Genomic DNA, 11,814 nt, shown 5'->3' with positions numbered 1-11,814 from the left:
TTTATGAAATCGATTAGTTGAGAGGTCTACGTAGCGATATTTCTTTGAGCAAATGAACTAAAGTCGATAGCATCGTTACGAGAGGTGGTCGATAACCGATCGTGCATCGTTCTTTTCGAAACGAGAAATTGAAGTTCGATATCTGTAAAATAATTCGTCAAACTGCTGCTTTGAGATATCGGAGTATTCGCGGTAAATTTGTTATTCCTTCATAACCATGTTAAAGGGGTGATACGTGAAAAGGATTATGTACCTTTATAAACAATTGTATTTTAAATTATGCAACGGAGAGCTTCCATTTTGACGAGAAGAAACGCTATGAAATATTACTATTGCGAGATATATCGTATATGTATATTTTAATAAGTGGAGAATAAGACGTGCCGGCACTTATGTATTTTCGTGTGCAATTATGGAAAGTAAACCGATAACATTGTCTAACAACGGAAAATCAGCGACGACAGATGACTCGAAGAGTGAAATGCAAATGGTACTAGCCAAAATGATGGAAGAAAAGTATACTTATACTTATAAAAAATTAGTAGTACCTATGTCAATGAGAAGTATTTACTGGAAATTTTTCGGATTTCCAGCTACAGACGATGGAGATATTCTCACTAAAGTAAAGATCGTTTGCATATTATGTAAAACTCAAATTGCATATAATCGTAACACCAGTAATTTGCGTATGCATTTACAAAATAAACATGCTCAAGAACTTTTAGAACTAGAAGCTACTAATCCGCCACGCAGACAAGTACTTTCTCAGGAAACAAAAGAGAGAAGAGCACAGAAAAAATTATTAAAAGCAGGTTTAACTTCGGCCCAGCATATTTACACTACCAATGCGGATGGTACTGTCCAAATAGATGGGGATATTCAATTCGTCACTGATCCAAATGTAAGTTTATCCAACATCGAGGATGATATAGCGATTGGTCAACCTTTGCGAGTTATGATTAAAAGTGGTTCTAACATTGGGAGCAATAGTCAAAATGTGGCTTTTCTTATGCCGGAAGATAATTCTATTAATCAGTCGAGTATCGATGGGAAGACTGTATCAGATGCTATAGCTGAATTTATTATTATGGATTTACAATTGCCAGAAGTGGTAGAAGGACGTGGTTTTCAAAGACTAGTTGCAACGTTGCGTTCACCCTGTGAAATACCTAGTAAAAATAAATTAGAAGAAGAAATAATACCAAAGATTTATGATACCTTCCGTGAATCAGTAGCCACGACTCTATCTTGTATAACGAGTGAAGTAGGTTTGACTATTGAGGAATGGAGATCAAATTCTGACGAACGATTTGTTACTGTTTCTGTGTATTATCAAAACTCTGGTGAACCAGTGTTAGAATGTAAAGTGTTAAGTACTATTCATGCTCCTTTAGATTGGGAGGAATCACAGTGGGGTAATGCGATAGATTCTTTATTACTTGATTGGGATCTGAAAATAGAAAGGATAACTGCGGTGGTAGTGGCCACATCCAGGACAGAATTATTGAACGCTTTGACAAATCGAGGATTAACGTTAGTTCCTTGTTTACTTTATACCCTACAAGTGTGTGCTCAAGCTTGTTTCGAAAGTCCAGAAGTTGCTACCATACTAGCAAAATGTAGGGCAGCCATTGGAGCTATTATAAGTCATCCAGCTGCATCTGCGGCCTTAACTATGCAGGAGCAATTATTGGAGGTAAGTAAAAGGATGTTATCGTAAATATGTCATTTATAAAATATATAATAAGTTATTGCTTTATAATGTATTTGATATAATTGTAGTTGGATGAAAATGCTATGTTAATGGATTATCCACCTATATGGACATCGACGTACAACATGCTCGAGCAAATGGTTCTTCGTCGTAATATTGTAACGTCAATTCTAGAAAGCATGGAAGGTATTGATCAAGAGGTAGTTGATTTGACAAACGATCAATGGAAGATCGTAGAGGATCTTGTAAATGTGCTTGAACCATTTAAAGTTACTATTATGACGCTTAGCGAAGAAAAGATACCGTTAATATCTTTATTAAAACCATTACTCTGGCAGCTTGTATCTTCTCATCTTAAAATAAAAGAAAGTGATAGTGAAAAAGCAAAGGCTTTCAAAGAATCTTTATCTGATATGCTTTGTGACAGATATGCGGATTATAACGTTACTCTTTTACTTCAAATTGCAACTACCCTAGATCCAAGGTAATTATACATTATCAATCGGATAACTTTTCACTATTCTAATTTCCGAAAACCACAATTAATGTTATATGATATATTAGGTTTAAGCAATTACCATATGCTACTGAAGAAGACAAAAATTCAGTAGCAACTGATATAAAAGAAATGTTGACAAAACTAATTCAAGAAGAATCTGGTGATAATATAAGTATGAAAGTTGAAGAAGAGCCTCTGACTAAGAAAAGTCGTGTATCAGGTAAATGTTTTGAGCTATATAATGATTTTGATCTTTAAAATCATTGGAAAAATAAATACATTTTAATTGCATTCAGGCATGGAATTCTTGCTTGGAGGATTATGTTCGATGAAAAGTGGAATGCCTGCAGAAGAAAAGGCAGATCTTGAACTTGTACAATATCATTCTGAATCTACTGCACCACTTGACTACTGCCCTCTTCAATGGTGGGCAAAAATTTCTGCAAAATGCCCAAATTTAGGCAAATTGGCTTGTAAATACAATTGCGTACCTGCATGTTGCGCACCACCCTGTAGAATTCCGGCAGAAGTGCAAGTTTTATACGACGCAAGGCGAACGGCCTTACCTCCTCATTTAATAGATAAGTTACTCTTCCTTCATGGTAATCACACCGTATGAGGAAAATATTAAGTTTCACTGAACTATAATAGTGATAGATTCTACGTGATTTAAGTTTAAAGTGAGGCTCCTAGGCAAATTTAAATGAAATAATAAACAGAGCTACAAGTCGCTAATTTAAATTAATTTTATTTATATAATATACGAGGGTAGATTAAGGAGTTTTCAGAATCGCAGTAACAATAACAAGCGACAATTTCTAGCGGCGATTTCTCAAATTTTTCAATCTCGCCTTGTATTATGATATATATTCCATTTTTACTTTTATTGAACTATTAGAACCCTATAACATTCTAAAAATCGAATTTCAAATTGGTGGATGTATAAACATATTTGTTAAATGTTTTACAAAAAAGAAATACATTTATTTTCAAAAAAATCTGACAAACTTCATATTTTGAAATTGCCATCTTGTATCTCGAGTGTAAAAACATTTTGAATGAGAATATTAGAGTGTCATTATGATTTGATGAAATCTGGGTTTTTTTTTTATTACGCAAATGAGCCTATCATAATGGGGCATTATTAATTCTAGAAAAGATTTAGCTACCAAAATAATTTCATACAAGATTGAAAAATTGGGAGATAACAAAAGTTAAGTAAGTCTCATTTATAGAAATTGATAAGAGATAATAGTTTTCCATTTGCAACAGGTACGATGTATTAATCTTTATAAAAATTCTTAAATGTTATAAAGCATTGAAAATAAAATTTTGATGCTGTAAATATTGCATAAAGATACGAAATTAAATTTTTTGCATTTTTTACAAAGAAATACTGTTATTACTTAACTTAAAATTCAAATGCATGCGTGAAGTGATTAATAAATTATTTATAATGAATTTACTTTTGTATATCAAAGACGTTATGCTAAGTTATATCGCAAATTTTCTAAAATATTATAAAAATTCTCTTTGCAATTTCTTTCTTTTTAATAATAGTAATGATGGGAATGATCATCTTAACGAATTAATAAATCATTTGATCATTTTCAACTCTTACCTTTGTCATAAATAGATGAGAATTTCAAAAGATGTAATCTTGTGATATTAATTTATATTTTAGAAATACTAAGGTAGTACAAACTTAACATTTTATATTATGAGTAGTATCTATATTATTGGTACATTTTGTATGTTTATTTGTTTAATGATTTATAAATTATAATTTAATGTTTAAATGTATGTAATATAGTATTGTATAATATGAGTTACATATACATATGCTTCGTAAAATGTATAAAATTTTACATTTTATTTTTGTAAAATGTCAAAATAATTGTAAAAAGTACTTTATTAATACTTTTTATACTGTATATAAAATGAATTAGTCTTAAAAATACTATTAAAAATTGATTGCTATTGTATATTACATCTGTAGCAGATATACTATACCAGACATAAATATTTTTGAAAAACTCAAATTAGGGTAAAGGGAAATTGTAATATTATTCCACTTAAATTTTGTTTTAGCTATAACTATATTTTGTTGTAGATAAAGTAAAAATATTTACAAGAACTGTAGGAGATCTTTTTTTTTTTTGCCATTTTATATTACTTCTACTTATTACAAGTGAAAAGCTTCTGTTAATTTCTTTCGTAACACTTAACTAATTATAAATATTATGACAGGCTGAACTGGCTTTGAATCCACGTTGAACTTTCATAGAATCTTGGATCTGCGATTCTAAGAGATGCCCTTTTATAGAAATAATAGTGTAAAACTGCAACTGAACATGAAATAATTGTAATAATACTATATACATAAATTTGATTGAAAAGATGTTACCTCCTCTATGTAATGAGTAAAAAACATGAAAATCTTTAGTCCAATAGTATTTGAGAGGTGATGACCAGTGCACTTTAACGTCCCATGTATGTAAACAAATACTTAATACCATATATATGATACACAATATTAGTGTTACACGAAATTTTGTATATAATAATTGTATTAATCCTATCTGCATGAAAAACATACATTTTTTACAATATTATTTAAAATATTAGTTTAACTACTTTTAGTGATATTTACCTGAAAAATGTAAGTGGAAAAGAAGTTAACTAGTAAAAGTGTAATAGTCATAATAAGACAAATATCTTGAGCCCTTAAAAACAAAAATTAAATACAATTCAATTGTGTATACTTAATTATCATTTTAAAGATAAAAGCAACACGTACACGTAGAGAATTAATAAATTAATTGGATTCGCTCGGGAGAAAGTAGCAAACGAATTAACAAAAATATCAAAAAATAGTACTAAATATTGTATGATTATAGTAACTAGATATCTCTTAGTATTTATTGTACTCATTTATTACAGAAAAATAATTCACTAATGTACAATAATTCATAAAATCACAATTCCGCATATGACCATATCGTTAGATTCTATAGGTTGCTATGACAACGCAAAATAGTACGTAAACGTAAACAATACTGTCTTGCTAGGTGACCGGAATTGTACCTTACTATCTGGCCGTTGTTATCCCCACTATATTTGAAGCTATTCAATTCCATAGAGAATACTATCTCTCTGTTTTAACTGTATACATATTACTACTATATTACATTACCGATCTCAGCATTACGCATGCATTTTGGGTTGATTATGGAACGGAATGGAGTATCACTGTCTCACTATATCTCTTAAACCATTGTACGTTCGTTTTATAAAATTCCTGGCACAAATGTTACGTTGTTAGCTGACCAGATTTAATTTGGACCAGCGGTCAATTTACGAGGCAATATTGTATATGTTGCACCCAAAAATGATACATAACGTCTGGCATAAAATAAATTTTTTAGATTTTGTTAAATCTCTTATGAATGTTTACTTCAGGCAGTGTTATAGAATTTGTATCAATTGGATTTAAACCGTATGAATTAAATGGAAACTCGTGACGTATCAATTGATTTAAAAAAATTACATATAATCCTGTTCAACAAAATGTGTCAAATTGTGTTTACATATTGATCAAAATAGATAAATACGTGTTTCGTATTGCGGGTAATCAGTGAGATAAAAGTAACATTTAATAGAAATTCTGTGAAACAAATAAACGAATGCTCGAGGACAAAAGTATTTGTATACTAAGGTTATATTTTTAACATAAAGATATGTCATGAATGACAAACTAATCACTGTCAATAATTCTTGATATTTGAATTTGAATTATGTTACTGGAAATTATTTGACAATAATTAAATATGGATCCTCAGACTAGTAAACATTTGCATACAAAACAAATTATAGGCATTTTTCCTATATTGGAATTAAATGTCGATGATGTAGATGTTCCTTTAGAAAATCCAACTACAACTTACTTAGATATCTTTTTTCTTGTATCTTCAATCCTTATGCACATCGTGGATGTGGCAATTGATATCAATCTTGCTGTAAGATATCTATTAGCTAAAAAAATAACATACTTTATATGGACAACTGTTTTTATTCTTTTACCTTCATTTATAAATGTTATAATCAGTAGAAGAATGCAACAACAAGACGACAAGGTGACAAGTTATATTAAGTAGTAACATTGACAATTAAATTTCTAATTCAAATCAATCTTTATTTTAGATAAATGAAACATCAAATCCTTCCAAATTTAAATGTGTACATGCAATGTTAACAAAAAATTTATGTTGCCTTGTACTTGTAGCATTTCAATTAGCACCAGTATTACGTTATTATAGAACCTTGAAATATGCCCTTTATGCGTACAAGTTTGAAAAACAAGGCAATCGTAGTGCTCAAAGACGATATTACCTCAAAATGCTGAGAGAAGATCAAGATGTTGCATTATTAAGAGTATCTGAATGTTTCCTCGAAGCCGCGCCTCAACAAATTTTACAGTTAACAATATTGTTAAAACATTACCACAGTGATATTAACTTTGAATGTAAATATACTTTTATATCACTAATTTTATAATTTTAATTAACAAAATAAAATTGATATTCATGTCAATTATAGTTATTCATCAGGTAGCTAGTATTGTTAGCTCCCTTGGAAGTATGGGATGGGCAATGGCTAGTTACCATCGTAGTATTAGATTGGCTCAACAAGATAAACTAAATATCGGTATTACAGGAACAATTCTTCAATTTATATGGCATTTTTGTACTACAGGTATGTACATTGTCATTATATAAAAAAGTTAATACCTTCATATGTTAACATTTTTCAGTTTCAAGGATATTGTCACTTAGCGTCGTGGCAAGTATGTGGCCATTATACACAGCTATTGGATGTATTTTTCATTGGATTTGTATGACTATTTGGATTATCATTGATTCTCGTGGTATATTGGAATTTTGTAGAAATTCTAATCATGCTCCACATTGTTCTCCAAAAATTAAAGAACGCATTTATTCTGTATTATTTTCTATAGTGATTGGTGTAATACATGTATTCATATATCTGAATACAGTGGACGGTAGTACATTTCTTAAACACGTATTCTTTTATGTAATTTGTTTTGTTGAAAACATAACAGCAACTGCATTTTGGATATACGCTTCATCGGATGAAGTTAAAAATTCTTGGTACTTTAATGTACTCATTGTTCTTTGTATTGTACCGTTCTTATTAGGTATAACAGCTATGACCGTTTATTATGGCGTTTTTCATCCTTCTTTGAAACAGCAGAATTGTGCGAATACAGAAGTCTGAGTCGTCTTTATTCATATTTAATCTATATATTTATTACAAAAGAATTGTACAAATACGTAATTTTTTACTAACAATCATTTATTTTTATCAATCATATTTTTTATATTTTTATAAATCTATTTGTACCTGGTATAAATTTCAAAGCTGAAGAAATTATCTGAGTAAATAATTTTGATATTATATCTAGCATATTGTTCATACAATTTTTATTATATTCTCTACAATTGTGTGTGTGTGTGTGTGTATATATTAGATATATATATAATGAATTTTATATATAAGTACTTAAAATTCGCAAATATATAAAAATAAAATGACAAGCTCAAAAATTATAACGATATTAGTTTAAGTATTTAGTTAAGTTTTTTGTCATGTGTACATTCTATATATTTTATACACTTTTGTAATAAATAAATAAAGTCAACAATTTCTATACCTTAAATATTTGTGTATTATAGATCTTTTTATATCAGATATTAATTAAAATTTTACACACATGTACACGTACATAGAAAAATGTAAAATATACTTAAAAACACTCTTGAATATACAATGATGAAACTATTTCTTAAGTAAATATAAAAATTTATCAAATTTTGAAGCCAAATTTATTTGAAACAACAGTATAAAGTGTTAATCACATAACACAAATGTTTTTAATCATATTACCTCTTATGTTAATAAATAATAATTTAGTTAGTTATAAGATTTTCTGCTTACATGGGTGATTTAATTATGTTTACGTCTAATTGTTCCGCAGTGCTTGCAACTTCAATACTTGGTACTGGCATTACAAAACACATTTTCTACCATTAATTTATAAATAAAAAATTATCTTGTTCTTGACATTAGTATTATAAAGATGGCATTATATAAAATAAAATGTGCTATATAAAATAATTCATTAACAATTAGCAAAGCATATATCTTACATATTAGTATTTCTTCTGGTTATCAATCAACTGGATTCTGTATTACTATAAGTATAAATTCTTTATCCGGAGCCACCATAATTTCATGTTTCTTACTACGAATGCGGAGAAAAGTAAGGTCATTAGTTGGATCCAGATCTCTTACTACAGATCGTGCTTTGTCTGACAATTGGCTTATTAATCCTGCGTATTGAACTGTTGTAGTGTTATCCAACGTAGATTTAATTGGGATACCTAGATAAGTAAGTTTTTGTTAAGTTTAGTATAATAATTATATATGGTGTCCAGATTAACACACGACACACAGTATACCTTCTGCATTAACTACGATTGTTCCAACCACTCCCTTATGCGATTGAATACGTTTCATAGTTTCCTCTACCTCTTGTGCCTTAGGAAAGATGTGTTATTCTAAAGTATGTGAAGTAACATAATTAGAAGGATATAACTTGTCATAAACCTACCATCTCTTAAACGTATCAATTTATACTATGTGTAATATAGTGTTAATTATAAAATTCGTAATAATAAGTTGTAACGAATTTGGTATTGACAAAACGTCACTTGGATCGTACCGCCCACGATCGTGTATACGACCATGGTACGTTTTCAATGAGATTGTGGCTACGCGATCACTTTTTGTATTGACCATCAGGGGGTGAAATGATCACCCAATAAGAGTTGCCCATCGAAAGGCATCTCAGCCAATCGTATTATAAATTACTTAAATATTTAGTTTAATTTCGAAGTTTCTTTTCTTTGTATAAATAATAGTAAACAAATCTATAGGCAGAAAAGCGTGATTCTTTAAATTCGAAAGTACTATTGAATTCGTAATATTTGTAATTTCTCTTGTAATTCTTCTAGTTTATTTGCTTATGAAATAAATTATTTGTTACTTGCTATTATCGAACCGAAAGTTGCCAATAATTATATCCCTCCATTTATTCGAAAAATATAGAAAATGAATAGTAAACGTGGATAGAATAGCCATGATTTAACAAGTCGACCGCAGCGCTATGGCTAGCGGTTGACTTGCATAGTACACCTTACGGCAACCTCGCTCTCCACCACGGGAGTTGCCAGACCTGTATATACGACCGTGATACAACGCCATGGTTTAAGGCGGGGCAAACAGCGGAAACTCTAAAGTCATATGATCATATGATCGATTTGCGATTCCTTTAGAACACAGACGTCTCTGTTCGTTGCAAAAATGGCCAGTCAGACGCAAGGTATTCAACAGCTTCTGGCAGCCGAGAAAAGAGCAGCAGAGAAAGTCGCAGAAGCTAGAAAACGTGAGTTTCCATTCGATCATTATAAGCTATGTTTCAACACGGATATATTTAAAATTTAACCCGCTGTAATCAATCCTTTTGCGTCCCTGACTTTAAACGGGTATAACTTTTTAAATGCTTAAACATAATTATTAATTTAATAATTATGAGTAGCTCCGAATGTAAATATAAATTTGACAAATACGTATAGCTGTTGCTTGTTTGATATTCTTTGATAAAAATTATCTAACCTTTGCCGATATAGCGGGTTATTCGTAGAAATACTTTACAAAGTTCTTCTAGTTTTTAAATAACGATCTTAATATTAGAATTAACAAAGTACTAGTTGTAAAATGACTTTGCTTTTAGGTAAGGCGCGTAGACTGAAGCAAGCGAAGGAAGAGGCTCAAGATGAAATCGAGAAGTATAGACAAGAACGAGAAAAGCAGTTTCGTGAATTTGAAGCAAAGGTGACTAACTTTAGATACACGGATAATTTCTGTTCCATTTTCATTAAATATATATTATACGATACTACGAAGAAGTAAGAACCCTTTGATACATTTTATATGACATATTTCTGTTATATGTAGCATATGGGTTCGAAAGAAGATGTAGCAGCACGTATAGAAGCTGATACAAAAGTAAAAACAGAAGAAATGAATCAAACTGTATCTATGCATAAAGACAGCGTAAGTTGATATAAAACATATATAGAAGAAGTAACGATATTTTTCATGTTTTACGCAACATTTTTTTTAGTATTTATACCTTTTATTATACAGGTCGTGCATACAATCTTGGAGTTGGTCTACAACATTAAACCAGAATTGCACAAGAATTATCGCTTAGAAATTTAAGTGAGAAAAATCGTATCGATTAAATATAAATATTGCATCTTACGCTATAAATGTACATTAAATATTTCCTTTTATCATAACTTGAAACGTACCTATTGCCGTTACGTTGTACTTCTATCTATCTAAATGTATATATCTTTTAATCGTAGATTGCGATATATATTCAAATTACTAGAACTCTTTCTGCAGTTGCTATACGACAATAAATGTAATCGTACCTATGCTGAGCTTTTACCACTGTATTGGAAAGTTTAAGGATTATGATAGAGGTGTCACAGTAGCGCTATAGACATATTAAACAAGTTATCGTCATTGTGATATATCAAGGCCTAGATATATTAGGATGACGTATAAATGTTAAAGCTTAGGGTGGTGGAAAAATATTGTACGCTGTTAAGCGTATATCGTTAGATGTCATTCCATGATTCTGCTACATCGAGGACAAAATGCACGTTAGAATAATCTGTACAACTTCCAAAGAATCACGGATAAGCTCCTAATCCGAAGTGATTCTCACGACGATGTACATATACATACTATTTGTTCTGTTTGAAAAATTTAAGATTTGTTAAGTTATAGGAGAAAAAGAAGAAGTTATACGTCATGTGTAAACCCTGTCTCTGTATGCTGATTCATCTGTACAGTATTAATGTTCGAAAATAAAACCGATGAAAATGTAACTCGTGCTTAAGCTCCTCTATCATCTACCGAGTTTCACGTAGAAACGAAAATTTCGTTATCGCTCAATTCTCTTCGCATTAACTATGTAATCTGCATAGTTATTACGTACAACATGTTTTACATTTACAGTATTCGTAATTCTCGATTTTATCGAGTGCAATTGTCGAAATTTGTACATGTTTTATATTGTACGATAGATCAGATATAGATATAACTAATTATAACAAGAGAAAGGATTGAATAAGAAAATGTTTGATCGCGAGACTTGCCTCTTGAAAGAAAGTCGAAATATGTATATTTGTACGTACGTCGTAAAGCAAGATTGAAAGTTAAAAAGTATGCGCGAACCAAGTTTTCGGGTTTGTCAATATATCGGACGCAGACTCGGGTTGAATAAAAAACGCAATTGCGACGTAATTGGATATTTGTATTTACGTTTAACAAATTTGGTTAGATATTTAGGTGAAAAAGAAAATACAGAGTGGGAGGAGAGAGGAGAGGAGAGGTGGATGAGTGGGGAATCAGCGTGGAATCAGCTGTATAAACCTAACCT

At 30.5% G+C, this 11,814-nt stretch overlaps 5 protein-coding genes across 8 annotated transcripts; 3 read left to right on the top strand and 2 right to left on the bottom strand.

Annotated features, from left to right (window-relative positions):
* Positions 1-46: 46 nt before the first annotated feature.
* On the top strand, positions 47-4,347 carry LOC100651073 (E3 SUMO-protein ligase ZBED1). Of its 2 annotated transcripts, XM_048405262.1 has the most exons (5): positions 49-490; positions 594-1,696; positions 1,783-2,198; positions 2,279-2,433; positions 2,510-4,347. In XM_048405262.1, exons 2-5 carry the CDS (start codon positions 689-691, stop codon positions 2,830-2,832), a joined length of 1,902 nt encoding a protein of 633 aa, XP_048261219.1. In that variant the 5' UTR covers positions 49-490; positions 594-688; the 3' UTR covers positions 2,833-4,347. The 2 variants fall into 2 exon arrangements, with proteins under 2 accessions (XP_003394749.1, XP_048261219.1); XM_003394701.4 differs by having other exon boundaries at positions 47-1,696.
* LOC105665644 (transmembrane protein 138) lies at positions 4,294-5,436 on the bottom strand. 3 transcript variants are annotated; one of them, XM_012307675.3, is made up of 4 exons: positions 5,014-5,162; positions 4,867-4,939; positions 4,621-4,795; positions 4,334-4,561 (listed from the first exon to the last, which is right to left on the bottom strand). In XM_012307675.3, exons 1-4 carry the CDS (start codon positions 5,145-5,147, stop codon positions 4,455-4,457), a joined length of 489 nt encoding a protein of 162 aa, XP_012163065.1. In that variant the 5' UTR covers positions 5,148-5,162; the 3' UTR covers positions 4,334-4,454. The 3 variants fall into 3 exon arrangements, with proteins under 3 accessions (XP_012163066.1, XP_012163064.1, XP_012163065.1); XM_012307676.3 differs by lacking the exon at positions 5,014-5,162 and adding an exon at positions 5,301-5,436 and having other exon boundaries at positions 4,294-4,795; XM_012307674.3 differs by having other exon boundaries at positions 4,294-4,795.
* On the top strand, positions 5,204-7,747 carry LOC100650721 (XK-related protein 6). The gene is made up of 4 exons (XM_003394698.4): positions 5,204-6,349; positions 6,417-6,738; positions 6,813-6,968; positions 7,027-7,747. Exons 1-4 carry the CDS (start codon positions 6,044-6,046, stop codon positions 7,509-7,511), a joined length of 1,269 nt encoding a protein of 422 aa, XP_003394746.1. The 5' UTR covers positions 5,204-6,043; the 3' UTR covers positions 7,512-7,747.
* A 353-nt stretch (positions 7,748-8,100) lies between these two features.
* On the bottom strand, positions 8,101-9,399 carry LOC100650842 (dynein light chain roadblock-type 2). The gene is made up of 3 exons (XM_003394699.4): positions 8,908-9,399; positions 8,756-8,834; positions 8,101-8,677 (listed from the first exon to the last, which is right to left on the bottom strand). The coding sequence occupies exons 1-3, from the start codon at positions 8,908-8,910 to the stop codon at positions 8,466-8,468; spliced, it is 294 nt and encodes a 97-aa protein (XP_003394747.1). The 5' UTR covers positions 8,911-9,399; the 3' UTR covers positions 8,101-8,465.
* Positions 9,400-9,535: 136 nt separating this feature from the next.
* On the top strand, positions 9,536-11,260 carry LOC100644800 (V-type proton ATPase subunit G). Its single transcript, XM_003394810.4, has 4 exons — positions 9,536-9,741; positions 10,090-10,190; positions 10,314-10,412; positions 10,506-11,260. The coding sequence occupies exons 1-4, from the start codon at positions 9,660-9,662 to the stop codon at positions 10,578-10,580; spliced, it is 357 nt and encodes a 118-aa protein (XP_003394858.1). The 5' UTR covers positions 9,536-9,659; the 3' UTR covers positions 10,581-11,260.
* Positions 11,261-11,814: the final 554 nt, after the last annotated feature.

Source organism: Bombus terrestris, chromosome 4 (assembly GCF_910591885.1).
Source record: "Bombus terrestris chromosome 4, iyBomTerr1.2, whole genome shotgun sequence".
NCBI lineage: Eukaryota > Metazoa > Arthropoda > Insecta > Hymenoptera > Apidae > Bombus > Bombus terrestris.
Note: the sequence above shows the minus strand (reverse complement) of the source record. Positions and strands in the feature narration are given on the sequence as shown.

What these genes read in the sequence shown, in the direction of transcription:
- LOC100650721 (XM_003394698.4), top strand. Translation starts at nt 6,044, where the DNA reads ATGGATCCTCAGACTAGTAAACATTTGCATACAAAACAAATTATAGGC. An exon ending in TGCAACAACAAGACGACAAG is followed by an intron (nt 6,350 to 6,416) that starts GTGACAAGTTAT and finishes TCTTTATTTTAG; the next exon opens with ATAAATGAAACATCAAATCC. An exon ending in ATGGCATTTTTGTACTACAG is followed by an intron (nt 6,969 to 7,026) that starts GTATGTACATTG and finishes AACATTTTTCAG; the next exon opens with TTTCAAGGATATTGTCACTT.
- LOC105665644 (XM_012307674.3), bottom strand. Translation starts at nt 5,147, where the DNA reads ATGAGTACAATAAATACTAAGAGATATCTAGTTACTATAATCATACAA. An exon ending in AATTTATTAATTCTCTACGT is followed by an intron (nt 4,940 to 5,013) that starts GTACGTGTTGCT and finishes TTTGTTTTTAAG; the next exon opens with GGCTCAAGATATTTGTCTTA. An exon ending in TTTCCACTTACATTTTTCAG is followed by an intron (nt 4,796 to 4,866) that starts GTAAATATCACT and finishes TTTTTCATGCAG; the next exon opens with ATAGGATTAATACAATTATT.
- LOC100650842 (XM_003394699.4), bottom strand. An exon ending in AATCGTAGTTAATGCAGAAG is followed by an intron (nt 8,678 to 8,755) that starts GTATACTGTGTG and finishes TTACTTATCTAG; the next exon opens with GTATCCCAATTAAATCTACG.
- LOC100644800 (XM_003394810.4), top strand. Translation starts at nt 9,660, where the DNA reads ATGGCCAGTCAGACGCAAGGTATTCAACAGCTTCTGGCAGCCGAGAAA. An exon ending in AGTCGCAGAAGCTAGAAAAC is followed by an intron (nt 9,742 to 10,089) that starts GTGAGTTTCCAT and finishes CTTTGCTTTTAG; the next exon opens with GTAAGGCGCGTAGACTGAAG. An exon ending in TATCTATGCATAAAGACAGC is followed by an intron (nt 10,413 to 10,505) that starts GTAAGTTGATAT and finishes TTTATTATACAG; the next exon opens with GTCGTGCATACAATCTTGGA.
- LOC100651073 (XM_003394701.4), top strand. Translation starts at nt 413, where the DNA reads ATGGAAAGTAAACCGATAACATTGTCTAACAACGGAAAATCAGCGACG. An exon ending in GCAACTACCCTAGATCCAAG is followed by an intron (nt 2,199 to 2,278) that starts GTAATTATACAT and finishes ATGATATATTAG; the next exon opens with GTTTAAGCAATTACCATATG. An exon ending in TAAGAAAAGTCGTGTATCAG is followed by an intron (nt 2,434 to 2,509) that starts GTAAATGTTTTG and finishes AATTGCATTCAG; the next exon opens with GCATGGAATTCTTGCTTGGA.